This window comes from Bactrocera tryoni, chromosome 2 (genome assembly GCF_016617805.1).
Source record: "Bactrocera tryoni isolate S06 chromosome 2, CSIRO_BtryS06_freeze2, whole genome shotgun sequence".
Lineage (NCBI taxonomy): Eukaryota > Metazoa > Arthropoda > Insecta > Diptera > Tephritidae > Bactrocera > Bactrocera tryoni.
Window position 1 is genome coordinate 77,529,537 of NC_052500.1, and position 24,487 is coordinate 77,554,023.

A 24,487-nucleotide genomic window follows, 5' to 3' on the forward strand; every position below is an offset into this window, starting at 1 on the left:
CTTTTAATATTTGTTTATTTTAAATTTTAGTTTTCTTTTTAACATTAAGCAAATGGAACTCAGAGGCTACGGATAGGAAACTTTTACATCTGTTTATATGTATGTATGTAAATATTTCAAATAATTCTTTTATTTACATCATTTCAAAAAGACCACAACAATTATTTTTTTTTTCTTTGAAAATTTTATTATTTATCTTTTCATTTATTTGTTTTGTTTGCGAAAATTTTCTGTTGCCATTTTGTTTTTCTGCTATTCTGCCACTTTTGTTTACATTTGCCTTACAACGCAACTCGTTGTTTGTTTATACACGAAGCAGTAAATTAATACACTCCCACCCGTTCATTTTCAATTTCCAAAATGCAGAATAATTCATATTTTAGCGTTTTCTGTTTAAATTTACCGTTATTGCTAACTAGAGACGCGCGCATATAGAATAAATATATTCACGCAAACAAACACTTGCACACTTACACCAAATTCAAATTCAAATTCACTTAAACTCTCTCACCTTTAAACGGTAAATGCGCGCACATTTTATTTCGTCTCCGTCGTATACGTCCGCTCGCTGTGAAATGATAACACCTTCTGTTGAATGTCTTGCCGAATAAGTGTCCAACAAGCACGGCTATAACATAATTGCAGTCGTTGCTTTACAGTGCGCTGTTAACTTATGCAGAGTTCGTGCACTGTTAAAAGCGAAATTGTCGCGCTGCACCTGCTACATACCTGCCGAACAGCAGCGGCGTTATTGTTACATATTCCAGCCATTATAACTGATAATAGCATTTCATCTCTGTACGCGGAGTCACCAAAAGGCCGACCCCACAGCACCCACCGCGCCCACAGCGTCCACCACTGCGGCTGGCAATAATCACGCCGACACCGTTCCACTTGTCGCTGCTGCACAATGTTGAGGCAGGTTTTGGCGCCACTGCCATCACGTGTTCGGCGCTCTTTTCAACGCACTTTTTTCTTATGATTTATCACATTTTGTTGTTCACATTTGTTTTTGTAATTGCTTCACTGCTGAACTTGAACTACAAAGTGGCGTTGTGTTGCTTTCATTCACCATTCTTGTTGTTTTTGTGTACACAATTTGGTGGTTAGTTCGACTGTGCATTTTGTTTTTGTAGACGCTCTCTTTTTTGCCGGTTAGCTGAGTATGCTCTCATTAGATTTGTGTAGTGTTGGTTTTATTTTGCAATCACATTTTGCACTCGATTTGCTTTGTTTGTGTGTTTGGTTGCGTTGTTGTTTACATTGATATAGAGTTACCGGACTGTTGAAATCATGTGAAGTTACAAAAATATGGCATTTTATTGTAGGTGTAGTAAATTTTTCCATCATGAAAAATTAAGCAAAATATATTCACAAGGTTAGGTTAGATTAATCTGGTAGGCCAATAAACCACGCATAGACCACGTCCTTTGTAATACCAGATGGAATTCAGTTGCTAAGTCCAAAGGGAAAGGCCATCGTTTAGGATGTCTACGCTTGACGCAAATTTTAACGGACTCTGGGGCCTCACTATCGACACCCCCTTCAGTGTATCATACCGTGGGGATCACGGATGCTCACAGCGTAGTCTTGCTAATGCGGGACAAGTGCACAAGAGATGCTTCATTGTTTCCCTGGTGCCCTGCTCTAGAAATTTCCTGCAGTTTTCTCGATTCGTTAACCCCATCCTGCGAGCGTGTGTCGCCACCAGACAGTGACCAGTTAATATTCCCACCATGTTCCTACAGTCTCTTCTATCAAGTGCCAATAGAATTTTGAGTACTTCCAATCTACCGTTTTGCACATGACTTTTCCAATTTTGTACCCAGGTAATTTGTTCCATCGGGTCTTGATATTTTTTACCATGCTTCTGTTAAGATCGTCGTACACACAATGCATAAGTTACCCAATGTTGATCACGTTTTCGGATGATAGCCTTACACCAGTCTTGGCAATCTCCTTCACTATTTCCTTACCCAAGATGCGTTTGTGGCCTGGAATCCAAAATAAGTGAAGTTGTTAATTTCTAGTAACACTTTCTACTGCTGCCCTGCTTCCCAAGACATTTCAGGCCGATATGCAATACGAATTTACTGTCTTGGTTGCTGCTTGGCTGTCTACATAAATGTTGGCTCTAGATTTTGCTGCAGGAGCATTAGAGGCCACCTCCTGGACCTTCACAATAGCAAAAACCTCAGCTTGAAATATACAGCAGTGGTCCGGCAACTTAAAAGCTTGCCTTTGCCTAACTCTAGACAGTATAATCCCGCACGAATTCCATCGTCCATTTTCGAGTCATCCGTATAGATGTTTAGAGTGTTGTGCGTAGCTAACATACCTTTAGGACAGGCATCTTTTTATATGCTTACTTTGAAACTTCTTTCCCAGTTGAAAAGTGGGATCATGTAGTCGGTGTTTGCCCAAACGCCATTACCTACCTAGCTATGCCCAAAGATTCCTATATGTAAATTCTCCTGCAGCCAGTAGTCGTCCGTTGATTTTGCTGCGCAGTTTTCAGCGAAGAAGCAGATCTCAGGTAGTTATGTAACCAAAAAGATATCATATACAGAATACGTTAAAAAAATTGTGAAAACGGCACCGGGTTTAGATATGCAAAAAGTTGTAAACCTCGCACACACAAAATTATCCAACAAATACCCAAAATGCTCAACTCGTTAATTTAATGGTGTGGCAACCTTAAATTTGGGTTTGCATTAAAATTTGTGTTCTCTGTACGCAAGCGCACTGCTTTGGGTAGACGGTAAGATTTTCTCAGAATAGAGGTGGCCAGAAAAAGAAAATTTATTCGAAGAATTATTAATAAATATTATGAAGAGGAAGGAAGAAATAAAATGTTAGAAATATTTTAGCGCAATCTTGACGACATAAACTATAGAATAAATAGATACAAAATAGAAAAAGAAATATGTCTAGTATAAGGCGTATAACTTCATGGGAAGAATCACATCTGCCACAGCCTTAACCAAAAAAATAACAATAAAAACTTGTCTCAATCTATATCTCCGCCATTTTTAGATGGAGGCTTTACGATCTATTTGAAATAATAGAAAGTTCTCTCAGCGCTTGTTTTTTAATTAGATTATTCCTTAAAAATGAATGGTTGCATGAAGCATATTTTGTTGCTTATACCATGTTCAGACCGACACTTAATCAAAGCCGTATTTTTATTTCAAAATACTATGTGACAATCTTTTCTTTTGATAAATATTAAGCGATGTGAATTCTTGAATGACAATAACAGCTGTTTTTTGATTTTTCTAACGGCAGTGAGAACACTGTTGGGTTATTAAATGCTTAAATATAATCTAATCTTTTAAATTTTCGGTCTGAACATGGTATTATAAAGTTTAGATATTGCGAAGAGTTATTTGCTTTTCTAAAAATTCTAAAAAAGCCTTTTCGTTAGAGGCTTTAAAAAGTCTTCAAACAATTCTTCGAAAGAACTCTGAGTTATAGAGAGATAGCTGATGATCTCAATATCTCTTATAGATCTACTTGAAACATTTTGGTCAAAGTTCTCGGTATAAAATGTATTAATGCTAGTAAATCTTTTGCAAAAGAGATCGATAAAGAGAGGTAAGACAAAGTAGCTGAGAATAACATATTTATCAAAAATGTCATTAGTGAAGACGAGGCGTGGGTTTAGCAAATAGCGTTCCAAAATGAACCGCAACCGACAAAAAAAAACACGTCAAAGTCAAAATACTACTAACTTTCTTTGTGACGTTTACGTGAAGCAATTCGTCGGAAGCGACCTGATTTGTGAGAAAAAAATTCATGGATTTTTTATCTCGATTATGCGCCGTTATGATTGTGACTGACTTTTTGGCCAACACGAAACGAACGTCGCTCAGCCACCATATTCGCCAAATCTGAGTCCCAGTGACATTTTTCATTTTTCGAAATTGAAAACTCCGTTCAGGGAAAATCCTGAATCACAGTCGAATCTTATGACAAATGTATGTAAAGTTGAATTAAGCTCTGGAGCCTATTTTGAAGACGATAATAAATCCTTCGTGTCAGTTCACCACATTGGATTGGATACTATATAGAATCTAGTATGTATTTTCAGCAACTTCGAAATCTTTACTGAAATCTCAGTGAAGACTCAGAAAAAATGTTGAATTTTTCCTTTCCTATATATGTTTATCTTTAATTAATAGTAATAATTTTTATAACGTGTGATCCAAATAAGGTACTTTTTCCAATAGCATTTTTTTGACAGATCACACGTTAGGTCATGTCTAGCTGTTAACTTATTCTTGTACAGTATCTTTTGCCATTTCATCATGGAAAGAATAACGGCTGAACCCCTTTTACGAATCATTCAACTTTATTACGAAAATTCACGCTTCGCTCTACTTTGATCGATACAATCGGCCTACTGAGAGTACTATTCGAAACACTATCACCCATCTTGGGACCCAGCATTTATTATTGGATAATATTTGACCCACGTCGAATACGCAGTGAAGGAAATATAGCAGCCGTAACTACCAGTATACACGAAGATCGTGTAGAGTCTATTCGACGCCGTTCGCAACAACTCGGACGGACGTATAGAACGACTTGGCGCATTTTATGTCGAGATCTTTAATTGAAAGCGTACAAAATACAGCTTCTGTAAGAACTGAGACCGCTCGGCTTTCCAAAGCTCCAAGATCGTGTGATATCAAACCGTTAGACTTTTTCCTGTGGGGATATCTTAAGTCTAAAGCTTATGCATTCAACCCAGTTACCGGTCGATATGCTCGAATGAATTATCGAAAATTTTACTCAACGAATGGACCTTCTGGGACGTATCCGCGGCCAACATTTGAAAAAGATAATTTTCGAAAAATATATGACAACGAACGTTCTTTCGAATGATAATAAACATTCCCCATTTATTTTGAAGCTTCTGTGTTTCTTCTTTAAAAAGCTAGGGAACTACGAAATGGATCCCCCATTTTAAGAAAAAAAGGCAGATAATTTAAATTCATCTGAATGAATGAAATGGTGGACTGGTTGCACCATCAAATGTTAACCATTTCACAAACTCGCGAAATCCAATTTTATATAAAACGAATTTATTGATCAATTTTAAATCCAACTTTTAAAATTGATTTCTTTTATGAAATCTTCCATTGATGCAATTGGCTGTGTGCTGCTATTGTAACAGCCTTTCCTCCACCCCCACACAGCCCAACACTTACCCTTAGTTAGCAAAACGTTCAATGATTGTGTTTATTTTTGTTTTTACTTGAACTTGATATTGAAAAACTTTGGCGATTGTTATGTAGGTATTTTTGGTGCTGAGACGACGTCGCCAACACTAAAATCACCCACACCATAAAAATAGCAAAAGCAGCAACAACACCGACGGCCAGCACAATCATAAAGTTAGCAACAAAAGAACAATTGAACTATGTTGTGTAAAATATTGCAAGAGAGCATGCCAATAGATTGCCTGAGAAGCCCACAAATAAAGCAAGTCAATCAAGGGTTAAGATCAAGGACACAAAAGAAACGACAAGAAGATGTCTAAGGTTATTGATATATGTATATAAATATATAGATATATGTACCATATGAAGAAATAACTGCAACGCTCCAAGATTAGTTCTCAAACGCAAGCGTCAACAATAACAAACAATAGAGATTACAGTGAGCGCGGAAGAATGGTAGACAGCACAATGACATATTCTTTTCAACACTTCAAAGTTTATATAAGTGCAACGATTTCATTGAATGTATTAAATTACAGTTTATATATATGTATATATGTATAGGTATAGACATATGTGTGCAAGCATATTTGCTGCGTTGTAATACACAACCGAAAACGTTATTAACTCTTTTCACCACCATTCAGTTTGACTTTGATGTGACTTTGAGCAATCGTTTGCTTCAATGGCAAAACTAAATCCATCAGTTAACCAGCAGGATTAAAAGTTTTTGTTGCATAAATGCCAACATGCAACAAATGAATGCAAAAGTAATGGCGGAAAAGTGCTTGGCAGCAAAAAGGAAATTGTGAAGGATTTTATTGGAAAATTTAATTGTGACGGGCAAGTATATAAGATCAAAAAAGAGATGTAAGTACATATGTTTTTTCCATAAAATAATGGTGGGAGCCCTCTAAAAAATGGAAAATGTGTAATTTTAAAAGCCTTCGTATGGACAGTCAAATGGAACTGCTCTGTTTATTTTCGAACTTCTGTGACCACATTTGTATGCTTTTCTTTAACTCCGATATAAAAAATCATATACGCTGAAAAAATCCTTAAACTTTTTTTATTCAGGAATATTATCTACAAAATCTCATAGTTTAGACCTATGTCCTATATGAAAAGAAACCTGCGGATATACTTATTTCTAAAGAGAAAAAGCAGAAGAACTGAAGAACTGGGAAATGAAAACATCTTATTCGATGTTCCCTACCTTTTTAAAGCAAAAATACGGAATCTTCAAATTTAATGGGCAATGTTTATAATCATTCGAAAGAACATTTTTTGGCATTTATTTTTTGAAGATTATCTCTTTTAAATGTAGGCCCCGGGTACGTCTCGGATGTTCCATTCGTTGAGTCAATGGTAACTGGCGAATGACACGCGTAATGTTTTGCTTCAAGGCAAAAAAGCCCATAGAGCCAAGTGATGTCGCTTTGGAATATCGAGTGGTTTCAGTTCTTGCACAAGCTGTATTTTGTACGCTTTCAGATCTCGACTAAAAATGCGCCAAATTGTTCCATACGTCAGTTCGAGTTGCTGCTTACGAAGCCGAATCAATTCTTCACGGTCTCTCAGTTACTTACTGCTTACTCTCAGCTACGCTTACTATATTTTCTTCACTGCGTGCTGGACGTGGTCTATTCGGTCGAATATTATCAAATAATGAGTGCAGGGTCTCAAGATGGTGTTGCGAATGGTACGCTCAGTAGGCTAATTATGTACAAATTCTCTAAAGAACGTAAATTTTCGTAATAAAGTTGGACGATTTGTAAACGTTGTTCAGACGTAAATAATAGCGACAAAAATATCATGACAGCTTGACACGACTCCCGCTTGATCTGTCAAAAACGGCTGTTGAAAAAATAACCTCCACTTGGATCACCCGAGACTTATTTTTAAAGAGCTAAACAGATATTTGAAGAATTGAGAAATGAAAGCATCAAATAGTAATCGCTCAAACTACCTTGATTCGACCTTTTCCCTAGCTCTAGACAAAAATTAAGCTTTCTGAGTCTTCAATCCAGATTCAACCTTTTTCCTAGCTCTAAACATAAACTAAGCTCTCTGAGCCATTCAAAAATCGATAATTTCAGGTCCCAATCTATAACTTGTTTGTGCTCCGGTCACAGTTTAATCGTCGTAAACTGCAAAGCTGATGATTTTGTTTGGGATCGCATCCTTACCTTAGTTACTTAACTGAAAATTAAATATCCTAAGATACACACCTTAAGCGGTATTGATATTAACCGTAGTAAACTAAAAATTCTTCGTCGATATAGAAGGATCTGGTGATTCACTTCTAAATTTTTTTTTCTAACAGAAAGTATAAATTTTCATAGATGACCAAGTGAGATCTATCGATTAAGTTCTCCTAAATGAACTTATCCTAACCAATAATTAGCAACTGTCGTTGAGAATTCTCTTACAACTGTCAAAGTTTCCACATTTTTCACTAAGATTTTCTCTAAAATAACCCAGGTATCTAATGCCGAGAGCTTTCACAGCATCTATGCTCAACGGTTTTTTATTCTGAAGACACAGTTTGGTAAACATGTTCTGCAACTGGGCAGTTTTGCGTCATCAAAAATAAAAATTGACTATTTCAATATTAATATCGGTGAACTTCATCCATATCATCGATAAATAATCATTTGCCACCGGCGCATTGACCATCTACAGTTCTTTATCTTGGTTAACTATCCTTTTTTTCTACATGCAGTACTCCTTCTCTGGTCTGAGGCTCGATTTATTTTAGTTCTGGCCTGATACTCTGCTTCACTGTGGCAGAGAGGCACAGCAAACGTTTTTTTTTTTTGTTTTTTTCCCAAGTAAAGCTTAAGAGAGGGTATAACGGGCTCGTATAATGGATCAATCCCTACTAATGCTTATAAGATTAGATATACGTATATCGGCGTATCAAACGGTATTGGTATAGCGGCATATGGTAGCTTGGTAATCGCTTCGTTCTCGTATAATGGATCCATTAATTGATAATTTAATTAAAAACCGGAAGCTCATCATTTCAAATCCTTTGAAAAAACATTTATTGTGAAAGTTAATTGAAAAAAATTTATCTAACTAATACTTCTGCTGCTTAGTCATATGAACAATCTGGCCATTGAAAATCCAGTCTTATATTGAAATCAATTACTCTTCTCGTCCTCGCCCTCATCATCATCTTTAACATGTAAATTCAGGCAACTGATGAAGAAGTTGTCAATTGTATTGTAAAGATGAGGTAAAAAGCTGCCAATCGAGTGATTCTCATCAGTATAGGACTAAGAAGAGAGTAGAGCGAAACGTAAACGGATTTAGTTAAGGTTTCATGGAGAGTAAAATGTACTACCAACCATTTCCTCGAACAAAATATTGGCAGCTTGCAATTTCTTGGCAAACAACAGTGAGTTCTGATAGTGCACATTATCATCGGCTGTGCCGTGTACCAGCAGAAGATCGTGAACATTGAAAGTGTCAATCTCATTACGGAACACACTACTCTTTAGATAACCATATAAATTATCCTCTTCCGTTGGCAAACCCATATAACGTTCAGTATAGATGGTATCTAAAAGAGAAGAAACAATTTTCCAATGACCTTCTTCCTTAAACCACATTTCGACCACACTACTCACCATAATACAACCATGAGGTAACTGGTGCAACACTCACACCACACTGGAATGTATTATTCGTATCGTACTCCAGTGTTTTGAGCGTCATGTAGCCGCCATAACTCCAACCCCAAATGCCAACACGTTCTTTATCGATGAACGTATACAAGCTCTGTAGATATTTTGTAACAAAAATCTGATCTTGTGCCTCCAAGTCGCCTAAATTGTTATTGACGCTGTATAGTAATTTTTTGCCCTTATTTCCGGTACCGCGTCCATCGATGAGTGCATAGATGACCTCACGATTTGTGGTCATAAACAAGTTAAAGCCAGTGGTGAAGGCGCTCGTAGCACGTACTGAGTTCGGACCGCCATAAACATACACAATCATTGGATACTTTTTGGATTCGTCTAAATTTGGTGGAAATTGTAGTTTGGCCGCGGCAAAGGAACCATCAGGCAGTGTTACATTCAAATAAGTATTATCTGGAAACTCTTTCTGGGCGAATTTTTCGTGGAAATCACTGTTGTCTTGCCAGACAGCAACTTGACGATTAGTCTAAAATAGAAAACAGTAATCAGTTATATAATTAGCGATAAACAGAACTCTCAAGATGTCTTTCCAAGAGAGTTTTGCAAGCACTTTCGGCTTAATTAAATAGTACTACAAAATCAATTGTTACTCTAACTAGTTGGACTAAAGGGGTCTACAAGACCGGTGCCAGAAGTTTCAAAATCACATTATGTGAGCGGTTGATAAAAATTGGTTATTTGCTTTGCTGAATCGTGCTCCCAAGTTAGAGATTATTCACAAAATCATTTTCTACATCAACTTAATGGCCTCCAAGTTTGAAACAGAATGGAAAACACACAAGAGATCGCAAAAACCCTACTTTCTGATGGAAGAGGTGATGGGTACTAAGACGATTGAGCTACCACAAAACCATCTACATCCAAGAGGGTTTCTGATCTATGGTCTAGTTCTAAAAGATTTATGTTACCATTACCTTTGTCTCAAAAATACGTATAATGGCTGGTCCAGGTCCATTACAATTCAAAACAAAGTACGAGCTGTTCGAGCTGAAAGAAGCGCCAGCAGAACGGCACACGTTATTGTCAAGATCGCGCAACTCACAACTCAAGCATACATTGTTGCGGAAGACGTGCATTTGAAAGGGTTGATCCTCCAAGGTGGCTTGGTAGTACCTAGAACGAAGGATTTATAAAACTTAGTATATCCAACCCATCATCGCCGGAGCTATTAACACTTACAGTTCGTCGGCAGCCTCATCGTAGTAATAGGCGTTCAACACCGTGAAATTTCCACGACTTTGCCATTGATTCTTGCCCGTTGCCAAGTCCAACTTCCACACTTGTTGCCAATCATCAATCCAATTGGTGAATGTGCAGTAGGTAGCCTCACACACAGGTGTGCTTATCATAATCCAACCGGAGGGCTCGGACAACTGCATAACCTCACGACATACGCCAGCCACTGTGCATTCCTGCAGCGAAGCTAAATTTTGACGACGATTCAGCCAAACCAATAAAATGCGTCCACTATCGATCCATACAACGTTCTGTATGATATGATCGGCCGTTACAACATCCACTGGCGCCGTAATATTCACGGGCACTAACTCCTTGGTATCTATATTGAATAGACGTAAACCCACAACTGGATTGGGTGTGCCGGCCTTGGGATATTTCAAATCGAGCTCTTCGGGATATTGATATTCCAACAACGAGTTGTTCACATATTTATCTTCGTAAACTTGATATTTGAAAGTTTTCACATCGACATCGTTGAAATAGCCGCTGATCAAGTGTGTGCCATCCTTCGACCACCACATAGCGCTACCGCTGGAGAGCACCTCCTCCTCGTATACCCAATCGGGTATACCATTGTAAATTACGCCGGTAACACCATCAGTGGTAAGTTGCAACTCTTCGTCGTCTTCGTAGTGTATGTGCACATTGTTTTCGTAGATGTAAGCGAGCCGATTTTTCGACGGAGACCAACTGCAGAATTGTAGCTTTTCGCCATTATGAATTTTGGTTTCATTTCTGCAAAGGAATTTTCAATAAAATGATTACTTTTTATAGAAGAGTTAGTTCTATTTACCTCGTGTCTATATCCAGCAATGAGTATTTCGCGATCACCGAATGCCTAAATTGTTGTTCGACATCGTAGCGTATCAGCAGTTTTGTGTTATCTGGCGAGAAAGTGATCGTAAGATCTGATGGATACACTTCCTGAGAATTGAAAAAATATTTGTACACTTTTCTTTATTGATGATCTAATATTACTTACGAAAATCTCTGGCGGCAAAAGTAAAGAACGATTCAGCGTAGCCACATTATATTTATATAGGTAACCGTCCGCTGCTCTGTAGGCGAGTTCGAGATCTGAAATATTGAGTAGACGATAAGTTAAACAAGAAAGACAAGGGATATTATATGAAAGAAGTATAAAAAGAAAGATCTAGCGGTAATATAAGACTACGCCTTGAATTTCAACACCTTTGGATACATTTTAGTCTTTTTAGAAAATATTTGGTAATTTAAAAAACCAAAGGAAAATTCAACACTGTTTACGATCTAACCCAAGGGTATCTGAGTGTGGTTACCAAGTGGTCAAAAAGAAATAAGAAATGGATTAACCATAAATCCAAATTAAACTAATTTAATTTTACTAGGAGATACAAAATCTCTGACATTAGTCCCTTTCGTTGGGAGGCTCTATTCTTCAACCAGGTGAAGTACTTTGGGCTTATCCTTTATAGAAAGCTTTCATGGGAGCCAAACATCGAGGAGGAAGTGAAGAAAGTATCTGTCGCCTTATATTGATGTTTATAGAGGAGCAATTGGGAAGAGGTGTGGCCTCTCACCAAAAGTGGTGTTCTGGCTGTATGAAATTGTAGTTAAGTCAATAACGATTTATGGAATCGTTGTCTGGCAACGCTTTGAAAACCCTCACTAGCTAAGAAGCTGGAGTGTGTTCAAAGAGCGGCCCTCATCAGCATCTGTAGTACAGTAAGGACTACCCAAAAATGGTACTCAATGCCATTTTATCCGTTGCACTGGTAGACATACATAGCTGCTGGTGCTTGGCGGCGAAGGCTGCTATTAGACCTAGGGAAACTGAATGTATAAGACGGCGGGTAGGGACACAAATTCTCCACTGCTTCAATTGCATTACTTCCAACACAGATTACTGCATTACGGAACCTTCTCCTGACAGTTCCTTCTCAGCTCACACACCTGGTAGGGATTTGTAGGCTGGCGAAAGCCGTTGGAGAAAAGGTGCAATGAGCTTTTGCAGAGGATTAATCGAAGTTAAAGAGGGAGGGTAGTTAATTGAGTCTTCTTTCGCTAGTTTTAAACTAACAGATCTGACAAGCCGAGCAGCGATACTAGCTTTAAGCTCTCTGACTGTACACTCAAAACTAATCAAGGAGTACATTACCAAATTAACAATAGCTTCGAACTTCTTTCATATTAGACCCGTATGGGCTCCCGGTCACAGCGGAATCGCTGAAGACTGCAAAACCGAACATCTGTTTAAGTAGAGTCTTGCTTGCATTCAAACGTTGAACCATAGGTCCTCCAGTGTGCTCAGTTGGCGCTGGTCAACGACCAGAACTTACCAAAGCTGTACGTTATGGAGGAAAGCGATGTGGAATCATCTTATCATTTCCTTCTATATAGCGAGCTTTTGCCAGACTGATATTGAAATGTCTTTGGTGAACCTAGCGAAGTTGCTTTAATAAATTTGTGGTAAGCACAAAAGACTTCGTCGATCGATGAGAATCTAGTCATCTACTTTTGAGGAGTTTATGGGTAAAACGTAGAACGAAAATGTGTCAAAGTGGGACTCATCAATTTTAGAACAACACTACGACCTATCCTATCTTCCTGCTGATCTAACGACATTTTGTCAAAGACAGAGTTCTTTTTTCCCGAACTTATGTAAAAGCGATAATGGGAAGCTAACTCTGTACAAAACCATCAGTCGATCAGGTTTATGCTACGGTACTGAAACAGAGTCGCTGCTCAAAAGAGACAATGAATGACAAATTGCAAATTTTCGAAAGAAAAATTGTTCAAGCAGTCAAAGATTAGTTGTGTAGAAGATGGATTATCTAAGCCCATCGATTAAAATGGCTAGGTCATATAAGAGGAATGGACACTAAGGGGGCGCAGAATAAAATTGTCGAGGTCAAAACGTTCAACATTAAAACAAGAGGAAGAACGAGATCGAGATGGATCACCGAATTGGAGTAAAGCATGAAAATATTCATCTCCCAAGTGACCGAGATGTCCGGGTACAGCAAGCCAAAGCTCACAAAACGCTGTAGCGGCAAAAAATGGTGATAAATGGATTCCACTACTTTAAGCACAAAACAGAATATTCTCGCAGATCTGAACTTCTATCACAACTCTTTAATAATTTAGTTAAAATCATGCTGAGTTCCCTTTTTCAATCTTCAACTAACCAAACCACATTCGGTCCGGATATTTCTGCTACTTACCAGCTTCTATCAACAAATTTAGCGAGGTTACGATTAACTTATCCATAAATCCATACTAAGTACAATAAATTTGTAGGTAATAAAATAGAAAACTCCCTCCGGAAATTTCACTTTAATCTAGATTTATGGTAATAGAAATCTGAAGAGAGATTTATAATATCATAAACTGATAGCGTGACGTCAAGGTCTCCTTTCTATTTGCGGCTTTTGTCATAGAGCAAATAGGGTACAGGGGGAATGCTCCAAAATTCTACGAAAAAATGCAGCTGTTAAGGAAAAGTTTAGAGACCGCAGCAGTTTCTTGTACGACCCAAAGAGGTGATTTGGTGGCTGATGCCCAGAAAATACTGAAGTATTCGAAGGAACATCTCTACAATCTGCTGAACGGCAGTGAAATGTAACATCTGGAGATGGCGAACCCGATTCCCCAATCGATGACGATGGAATAGATATTCTATTGGCCGACTATGAAGAGGTTCGAATAGCAATTACTAGTGAAGTTTGTGAAAGACTGAAGACCACCGTAGCAAACTGTTTGGACCTTATCAGTGTGGCTATAAACCTGGAAAATCTACAATCATCCAGATTTTCCCCATGCGTCAAATCTTGGAAAAGAAGATCGACAAAAATCACCTCTTCGTTGATTTTAAAGGCTATTTATAAACTTGCCATCACAAAACTAATACTGCTGTGTAAACTGTCCTTGAGCAACACCAAAAGTTCCGTCAGGATCGCGAAGGACCTTTCCGAGCCGTTCGATACGAAGCGAAGTCTCAGACAGGGAGACTCCTTTTGGTGTGTCTTCTTCAATATTTTTCTGGAGAAAATAAAAGGATCAGAAAAGTTAAAGAAGCTGCAATCTTCTAAAAGAGTGCCCAGCTGTTGGTGTACGTCGATTATGTTAATACCATTGGCCTCAAAACCGCGTCGTTAGTTTTGCCTTCTCCGGAATGAATAAGGAAGCGAAGCAATTGGGTCTGATAGTGAACGAGGGCAAGACGAAATATCTCTTGTCATTAAACAAACAGTCATCGCATTCGCGACAAGAGTCCCAAGTCGACAGTCTTAACTCTGAGTCCACTACTGAATTTGGTCTAGCTTGGGACCAGTATTAACACCAACAATATCAGTCTCGAAATCCAACGTAAACAATCTCGACGATCAAAGACCAAACACTACAAGTCTCTCATCATTCCCGTCCTGCCATATAGTGCGGAGGCATTGACAATGACAACACCTGATGAGGCGACGTTAGGAGTGTTCGAAAGAAAGGTTTTGCGGAAGATTTATGGTACTTTGCACATTGGCAACGGCGAATATCACATTCGATGAGCTGTACTATAGCCAGGTCATGTCGTTCGAATGGATGAAAACACTCCAGCTCTGAAAGTAATCGATTCAGTACCCACTGATGAAAGCAGAGGAAGTGGAAGAGTTCCACTACTTTGGAAATATCAGGTGCCGGGCTGCACTTTTGATCTCCAATTGGCACCAAACACCGAAAAGGAAGAACGACTGGCGCACAGTTGTTAGCTCGGCTATAGCGATTTCGACATTTTTTTCACTTTACTAGCATTCTAGGATTAACTGTCCAAGAGAAGTTCCAAAAAAACTTTACTATTTTCATATAAATAAATCACTCCAGCAGAAAAATATTGAAATTTTAATGTTTAAACCACTTTTAAGATTCGATGTTATTAAATTTACATATTTCTTTATAAGTTCATTCATTTCTTTATAGATTCAATATTTCATAAGCATTCGCATTAGCTAATATGGAAATATCCAAACATAGGTCATAGCAATTAATGGTCTAAGTCTAGTCCACCAACGCATTTCACCGTGAAATTTAATCAGGTTAAATTGAGCGAATGTCAGCCAAGCTAAAAGTCAAGATCGCGCAGAGAAAAAAATGGCAATTTGTGCAAGCGAGAGCGCGTCACAAGCTCAGCTTGTTTGGTAAAACCGTTAAAAACATAAATACACATACAAACATATGTACTATATATAATATATGCATATACATATAGAGGCAGTGGCAACTTAAAAGCGACACGCGAATATGTGAGTTTTCCACAAGTCGCAGGAATTTCCAATAAAAAATAGTTTTGACATGCTGTGAAGCTTTATTGCGCGTATCGACACGGTTTTATTAGGCAATAAATAAACGAACAAGTGTTAAGAATTATAGCACCAATAGCACAATTTGAAAGGCGACTGTGGCAGCAATTGACAGATTAGATTTGCATAGGCTTTGATAAGATTTCAGCGTTAGATATCGTTAAGAGTCACAAGTGTATGTGAGACTTATGTAAATTTGGCTTAAATTCCATAACCAAAGTGGTGGCGAAGTAAGCTGAATTTTATAAAGACAGTTTAAGCGGAATGCTGGCTTATTTTTCACAGAATACTTTTTTCTAGGAACATAGCAGTGCTTACCGCAAAAATTCTTTTCGCTAATACTAGTTTGTATACGATTTTATTGCAAAAATGTCTAAATCATTTACCATTAATCCAACTGCCATTGAAACTCCATAAGGATCCGCTAGCCGAAAGCGCTTCCGTCAATTCCCAAGGTGTTTTTTTGTCCGGTTCGCTGGTTGGATCAGCGCGTGGCAAATTACGCGCCTGCGTCGCACTTAGCAGCGCCAACAACAAGAGCACTAAATTCCTTTTCCAAATCATTTGGAAATTTGTATTTTATTTTGTAATTTTTTAATAATTATTTTGTAATTTTCAATTAATTATTTTTCGTTTGCAATTATCTTTTTTTTTTTGAATTTGCTTTAACCCAGTAAAAATAAATCACTAAGTGAAGTACGCGCGCACACGTCACTGAACTCTTATTTGATTTTCATGTAAATGAGCAATAAAATCGAATCAATTATTATGCACGTCGCACGCAAACAAGCGAGTAACATACAACTTTGCAAACGGTAGCCAACAACACCGGCCGTTGACTGGCACCCACTACTTCGTATATGCGCTTCGTAGAAGTAACACGCGCACCACACAACCGCTGCACTTGACTGCCAGCGTTCAACTGAGCGCCAACAGGTCGACACGGCACATTGAAATGATAAGCCATGATCGGCTAGCTTGCGCACTGCGGCTGTTCAAGGCGCTCTACGGCTGTCCAACGCGCTCAAATGTCCGCTACGTCAGTGCTAAGGCAGCCGATAAGCTAGAAATCACAATCTCCGTCAGATCTACCCGTATTACATCAACGCAGCGAAGTGCTTGTTATCTGGTTGCGCTCGGGGGAGTTAAGCTAACATTTTTAAAAGTCGCGCTCACTCGCACAACTCCATTGCTCCCACTGAAATTCTCTGTTTGGTCATACAATTTGCATAATTTGAGGGTGTTAACGCCATACCGAGAGCCCATCTGTTGTTGCTGTTATTTTAGCGGCAGAAATCTGGCGAGTTGTCAGTCCTTGGCCGGATAAAGATCCGAGTTTCTCTGCTAGAATATTTTCTAATGCTTTTGGACCTAGAACAGATGAGGCCTTCATCGAGTTAGCGGTCGAAAGGATGTTCCAAATGCATTACATTCAAAAATCTAAAATTTTATGACCCTTGTGAGCGTTTTACCATAACATAGATCACACATAGATCACACATAGATCATTAGGATTAATTTTCAATAGAAAATCCGTTCATCAAACTCATCATAGATTTAGACAGATAGATAGGTAGTGAAAATTGAGGTTTTGCACTGCGACCTACGGTCTATTGTGTCCTCCCCTATATCACATATGGTCAACAAGATCCAGCATCTTGAACAATTCCAGGAGCCTGCTGGGCGCAACTGAGGTTATGTGATCCCTGTCCACGTAGGTGGAATCTAGGGCCTGCAAATTGCTGGGCAATCCCGAATCAGGTGTTCTAGGCTTTCCTGTTCCATGATTCAATCGACTCTTTATTTTACCATCAAATCCAGCATTAATTTTAATTACATACTTAAAATCTTCAAGAATGACATTAATCTACTCAACAAATCTAAAAACTTCTCTACCCCTCAGTGCCCATAAAATAACAAACAAACCACAGATAATCCAATCCTCTTTATCACTACTGTGAACTGACCTGTGAAACTTTTTCTAGTGAATCTCTCTCTGCACGCGTAAACTGATGCAAGTCAATAAAGTCAAGAGCCATCGCATGTCAGACTAAAAATAGATTATGTTTGAACACTTAGCGGAATATGATTTGAAATGAAGATAGATAATAAATAAGTGCTTCACTATTTACTAGACACGTCAAGACATTCTACACAGTTTCTTCGTTCCATAGCAAAAAAAGTTCACACAGTCAAGATTTTGTCGATACTTCACGTGAAATGGTGCTTGAAGTTTGTATAAAGGGATACCCAGTAAGCCGAAAAGATTTGGAAACTGAATTTCTAATGGATGATCTTTGGCGAATGGAAATTTGTGAGAGACTGCTTCAGACCAAAGGGGTGTGTCTTAGAAAATTGGTTATTGGTTTTAAACAACCAGTTTCCGAAGCCACACCACTTTCATTGGATTTGAAGCAGCTGCGTGATACTGACATTTTGTAGATATCGTTTGGTCATTCCTCTACATTTCAATTTACATTAAAGTACTCTTTGTATTATAAAAGCTGGAAGATCTTGATTTTATTATACTCACCGATCCAAATATTAGGCTTTGCTTGAGTAAAATTCGTGTCAATTCCGGTATCATAGAGTTCGCTGATACTAATTAGATACTGATCCTCATCCGATCAGGCCGCAGATCCTGATCTGGTGGTAATTCTGGGCACCTGATCTCTTAGTAACTTAAATATTACCCCAAAATGTATTTGATAGTCTCGACCTAGTGCCTCCTCTCGCCTCCAACTATCGCATACCAACTTTTATGAGACAATTACTACAAAAGATCGTCAAAGTTAATGGTTCTGTACTTCAAACTTCCTCTTTCTAAATTTAATTTATTTATCAATCTATTTTTTAGTCTTTCGATTCTCAAATATAGATTCATTAAATTTAGAATAGCTTTTGCTTGCTGGCTTAACGCGCGATAATCGCATTTCTGCATGAAAACAAATTTATTTGCCGTTTAACTTTATACTCTCTTTATTGTTTTTTATATGAGTAGACATAATATTTGCATAAGTTTTACTCTGAAGTACTCCGAACAGACGCAAACGAAGGCCACTGCCATGTTTGACAGCATAATAAACAATTACCGGCTGTCGCTCTTTTATTTCTTTTTACACTTTCCATTATACAATAAATTCATTGAACCTTATCAATAGACAGTGGTGTGAGGCGGGCGTATATGCAAGTAAAAAATTATTTTTCTGAAGATCTTCTACACAAAGACAACTTTTGTTTCAATATCGTATCTAAAGGGTTATCTATTTTGAGATTTCCTACTTTTTTAAAGCAAAAATAGAGAAACTTCAAAGTTAATGGGGAATGTTTGTAATCTTTCGAAAGGACAGTCTTTGGCATTTATTTTTTGAAGATTATCTCTTTCAAATGTTTACTACGTTTCGGATTGTCGATCCGTTGAGTCCAATGTTCCATGACTCGTTCGAGCATTTCGACTGGTAGCTGGTGTAATCTTTTGCTCCAAAACCTGAATCGAAGCGGGATTGTCGGTATAGACTTTTGACTTTACATACATATCCCCACAGGAAAAAGTCTGCCGGTTTGGTGGCCTATCGACCACATCAAAACGTGAAATTATCTGCTCACCGAAGCGTACTATCAATAAATCCATTGATTAATGCGATGTGGGGGAAGTGGCATCGTTTTGTTGAAATCAAATGTTGCCGAGATCACGAACTTCATTTCACACATCAAATAGTCTAACCGTCTATGAAGGCGTAATAACGGTCGCCAATGACGGTTATGTTTCCACCGGCATCATTTTTGAAGAAATATGGCCGATGATTTCACCGGCCCACAAAGCACACCAAACCGTTGTTTCTTGAATTTTTTCAGGTTGCTCTTCGTCCAAAAAAGCGGTAATTTTGCTTGTTTACATACCCATTGATGCAGAAATGGGTCTCATCGCTGAACAAAATTTGGCTCGAAAACGTCAGATCTTCTTGGAACTTTTCAAGAGCCCATAGAGCGAATAGATGTCGCTTGGAAAGGTCGAGCAGCTTCAGTTCATTCAAAGCTAATTTTTTATAAGCTTTCAGTTTAAGGTCTCGACTTAAAATGCGACAAGCCGTTCTATACCTCAGTCCGAGTTGCTGCGAACGGCACCGAATCGACTATTCACGGTCATCGTGTACACTCTCAGCTACAGCTGTTTTACGTGCTGGGCGTGGGCTATTCGGTCAACTATTTTAATAATAAATGCTAGATCTCAAGATGGGAACGGTATTGCCGGCTCGGCAGCCGACGCAGAATGAATTAAGCCGAGTTTTGGAAGCCCTGTCCTGATGTGAGCCATATTACCGAAACATATGGTGATTAAAATAAACAAGGTCTGGCCTATAAGATGGCTGAGACAAAGCATCCCAGTCGCTGTTTTCCAAATAGTTTTTAAATGACCTTCTAAATGAGGCCCATATGATGGTTAAAAGGAACAACATCTCGCCTATAAGTTGGTGTCTCTCGCTTCAACTTGTTGAGTAGGGGTCGCTATCAAGACCTACTTTCTTATTAATCTGTTTTTACCCCAGGCACTTTTGATCCCACCAAAAACAGTTCATTGCCTTGGCTTTGGGAATATTCAACTGTGCTGTAAATATGGCTGGTTGACCAGGTTCCACATATGATCATTTTCGTATACATATACCTTTGAGAAAGGGTTAATTTTTCATCCCCAGTCACAATCCGATGCAAAAACGACTTCGTTTTGTCGCGGTAAAGCAACATTTTTGAGATGCAAAATCGCTTTTCAGCGTCTCAGTTCATTTAGCACCCAAATTCCTTGCTTTTGATTAGATACGGCTGATTTTAAACGTTTTGAATTGGTTGCTTAAGTGACTCCTATTGATTTGCGAGCTCTTCATGTGTTTGGCAACTAACTTCTTTGTCATTCAAGCTAAAATCACTACATATTAAAGTAATGAAGAAGAACTCCACTCAAAAACATTTTTTCCAATGGAATAGGAATCAAGTTACGTCATCTCTTGGCAAACTGCATTTCTAACCTATATAGTAAATAATTGCTAATTTTTTTATCTACAGTCGGAAATAAAGCGAACGTTAGACAGTCAAAGGAGTTCTAGAAGACTGAACTTTACGGCCATTGAAAACGCGATTTTCTTATTTGTTGTGACTGCCGGCGGTTATAGAGCTTTGGCAAAAGCCTTCGTCTGTCATTTATGAGAACATTTTAGTTTGTATTGAAGGACCGCATTCAAAGTTTCACTCGTGTACCTTTATCTATACTAATAGATTGCGAAATTTGGAGAGCTAGTTAGACTAAATTAATTAATAAATTTGCTTGATTCGTAGCGAACAATTCTAATATAAAATTTTGGTCGAAACAAGTATCTTCTTCAAGAGTTTTTCAAATATTTGTTTAATGATAATGTCGTAACTAAATATTATATGAGAATAATGAAGACAAAAAACTTAACAAGTACTTAAGAAATAATTAAGTTATACTCACAAGTTGCTGTATGTACCCTCACGAACTTCGCCAAAATGGTATAGAATATGGAACGTTAAAATAAATAAAAATAAGTAGTATTAATCATTTCAGAGCTGATTAACTTTTTTATATGCCGAGCGTGACGTAGTGAACTTGAAAATAAGCTAACTGACTATTGTTGTTGTTTACTTTAACACTTCAAGTGAGCGCGGCTTATTAGCGTGTAGATGTCTGCCGGATTTATTATTATTGTTATTGTTGTTTTTTCTGCATTATGAGAAGCTAATTGTTTCCTTGAGTATTTTGAATGACTATAAGTGCAATAAGATACTTCTTATTCTTCTTTTTGTCATATAAAACATTTGATTCACCCGCTGTGATATATTTAAGAAAAGCTTTGAGTAAACAGGTATTGAGACTGTTTTACATATATATATATACATAGCTTCGAAACAGATTCGTCACATAAAGTCAAGTGTTCCTTGGTCTCTGATGCCATCATTAGAGCACTGTTTCGTCGCCTGTCGCAAAACCATACAGAAACTACCTCGGTTTGCATTTGGACAACGCCGAACATTACTGCAAAGTCTTCACGCACGTTTTCTGGAAGGAACCCACGCTATTGTTCTAGTAGTAACGGCGGGAAGCATTCCTGAAGGAATTTGGAGGAATCCTACTAAGTAGATAGTCCTTAGCTGAATAAAAATCTGGGTTTATTCCAATCCCGGAATTTTCGATTGGTACAAATTATTCAAAGATTCGCATTGACGACGAACCAAGTTCAGGACGGCAGTCAACATCAACTGATGATCAACACGTCAATAAAATAAAGGAATTAGTGCTTGAAAAGAGACAGCCAAAGGTCTTACTGGCATCGTTGTAATATCGGAAGGATCAGTGAAAACCCTTTTTAAATACCTAAAAAAAGTGAAAACATGATCACACATTTTTTTCGGAAAACAGCGCTGTGTTAGCGTGTGTGCAACAATGCTTTCCGATTACCAGGATATCGTGAAACGTATTATTACTGGCGATGAGTCTTGGATCTATGCTTACGATGCGGATCGTTAGATCAATCGGCCGAATATCGTCACAATTTTAGCCGAAGCAGAAAAGCCATGTCAAAACAGGTCAAAAATCAAGGATATGTTGACAGTTTTCTTGAATTATTGATGTGTCAACAAGGAATGCTATTTGAGTGCTTTGCGTCATTTGAGTGAAGCTATTGCTGGACGGAAATTATGGGTCGATAACTCTTGGTGTTTACACCACGATAATGCACCGTCGCATACTGCATTGCTGCTTCGTGGGTTTTTCGCCAAATTTTCTACAAAATCGTGTCGCAACCATCATATTCGCCTGATTTAGTCCGTGTGACTTCTATTGAGCAAACTCAAAAGACCGCTTCGGAAAACCGTTTTAAACGATTGAAGGCATTAAACGTGAATCACCACGCGCATAACAGGCAACTCCGGAAATTGACTTTAACAACTGTTTCGGGGATTGGAAAAGACGTTGGCATAAGTGTATTGTGGCCAAGGGGAGTACTTTGAGGGGAACGACATAGATTCATAGATTTGAAGTATAAATTAAGAATTTTAAATTTATGTACAAAGTCTTACTATTTTCTGCTCATAAAAGCAAGCATTTTTGTAAGTATTTCATTATCTATTATCGGTATCACTGATCCGATCATTGAAGTTTATCTCTAAATCTGATCACATTTTTTCATTTTATTCATTTGTGAAATTCTTCAATTATTATCAAGCTGTGAAAAATCTATTAACCCAATATGCCCTTCGTTAATCCATTAAGCTATGGACTCATAGATTTCAGACAGCATGACACTTTGACACTTCATTGGTCTCTTCAAAGAATTTGAATTGTAGCTCACCCATATCACACCGACACGAGATAGCGCTCACAAAAGCGGAGACTATTTGAGTAGGTATGTGAAGCTCTTGGCCCTATCATCTACACGCTTATCTTGTAGACACTTGCTTGTCTTTCTGATTTGAACGCTTGTTCAAAGGTACGCTGGAATTTCTCATGCCCGTCACTCCTATGCCGCTTTGCTTCATTAATACGAGTGTGTACCATTTGTTTATGACTTTACTTTGTATTAGAGGCGTAGATTGAAAATGATATTAAGAATTCTTATTATTACTCTAAAATTAATTTTATTTCACCATGATGCTATCAATCAACCTACAATATATGGTACTATGAGTGGAATTGTAACCTCTTGTACTTTTCGTGGCGTATCGAATCGCTTCGTATTCCTTATATATTGGTCAAAAATGAATTTCAATGGAACAAAAACATTTTTTAATCAGCTTGTTTCTTAATATTGACTTAATTCTGGAGTTTCTGTTCCGATCTATAGCACTTTATGGATCGACAAACGACTGAGTATTAGGTGTGATAAAGAGATAACCAAACTTAGCCTACCCATAAGATGTGGCTTACTTCCAAAGGACTTCAATCGATGATGCCACCATTATACCACAAAAGCCAGGTGCTAAAATCATATTAGTATGTTCCAGAGTTTTCGAGTTCAAGAGTGTTCGACCAATAATCTAAGTCTGTTTGGATCGGTAAGTAATAAAAAAGAGATCTGCAGAATACTTATTGAGTTTAGACGCTTTTACCGAAACGAGTATGCTTTTATTTCATTACCCTTCAGTTTTATGCGGCAATTCAAGTAAAGAATGATTTATGAAGGTTTTGAAAAAGGCGTCGGAAAGTAAGTTCAACTGCTGATAAAGATAAAGTTTGCCATTGGCACGACAGTAGGGTCTACGTAACCGAAATGGACCCGAATTTTTATTAGGTTAAGGTCTGACAAATCATTCCTCTAAATTACTTCAAGAAAGTTTTCCTCAACATTGGAAAACCCATGTGGACAAAAACTTTACCTATATTGATATGTCGAATTGACGCCAAATTGCGAAGATAATGGCTTTTTTTTACTTAGCCTGGTAGGAATATTTTTGTTTCAGTTGCGGATTAACTAAAAAATTAAGCTTTCATAGAGGAAACTGTTTTTTTTTAGGTGAAAGAAAAACGAATTAAAGTGAGCACTAATGATACTCACGAAGTTGTTGCGCTTGCACTCAGGAGGCTCATCATATTGTCTGATTACGTTGGATAAGCCCCATGGACTTCTAAAATTATGGATTTAAATGTGATTTGAAGTTCATAGAAGGTCTCAATTCTCGCAGTCACACAAGTTTTGGTTGTTGACCAGCATTTGCTGGAGGTCCAACATCAGAAAGCAATCAGACATCCGAGAAGCGGCTTTGAAGTTTCCGGCGATTCCGCTGTAATCTGGCAGCCATACGATTCTAATATAAAACAAGCTATTTTTAATTGCCATTGTTGTTGTAACGGGTACCTAATACCGGTTAGGATGGTAAGGATTAGATAACTTGTCATCGACGTTATCCAACGGTAGGCCGAGGAAACGTGCTGTTTCGACGGGGTCGGACCATAGGGAGAAGGGTGTCAGATGTGTAG

The 24,487-nt window shown here is 38.0% G+C and overlaps 1 protein-coding gene across 1 annotated transcript; it reads right to left on the reverse strand.

Moving 5' to 3' along the window:
- Positions 1-8,248: 8,248 nt before the first annotated feature.
- On the reverse strand, positions 8,249-16,415 carry LOC120769117 (venom dipeptidyl peptidase 4). The gene is made up of 8 exons (XM_040095977.1): positions 15,888-16,415; positions 11,160-11,254; positions 10,971-11,101; positions 10,118-10,912; positions 9,853-10,051; positions 8,867-9,404; positions 8,585-8,799; positions 8,249-8,512 (listed from the first exon to the last, which is right to left on the reverse strand). Exons 1-8 carry the CDS (start codon positions 16,063-16,065, stop codon positions 8,378-8,380), a joined length of 2,286 nt encoding a protein of 761 aa, XP_039951911.1. The 5' UTR covers positions 16,066-16,415; the 3' UTR covers positions 8,249-8,377.
- Positions 16,416-24,487: the final 8,072 nt, after the last annotated feature.

Excerpts from the sequence above, each read along its gene's own strand:
- LOC120769117 (XM_040095977.1), bottom strand. The coding sequence starts at position 16,065 with ATGATTTGGAAAAGGAATTTAGTGCTCTTGTTGTTGGCGCTGCTAAGT. Across the intron at positions 8,800-8,866 it reads TACCTCATGGTTGTATTATG|ATACCATCTATACTGAACGT; the intron begins GTGAGTAGTGTG and ends CTTCTCTTTTAG. Across the intron at positions 8,513-8,584 it reads ATATTTTGTTCGAGGAAATG|TCCTATACTGATGAGAATCA; the intron begins GTTGGTAGTACA and ends CTCTCTTCTTAG.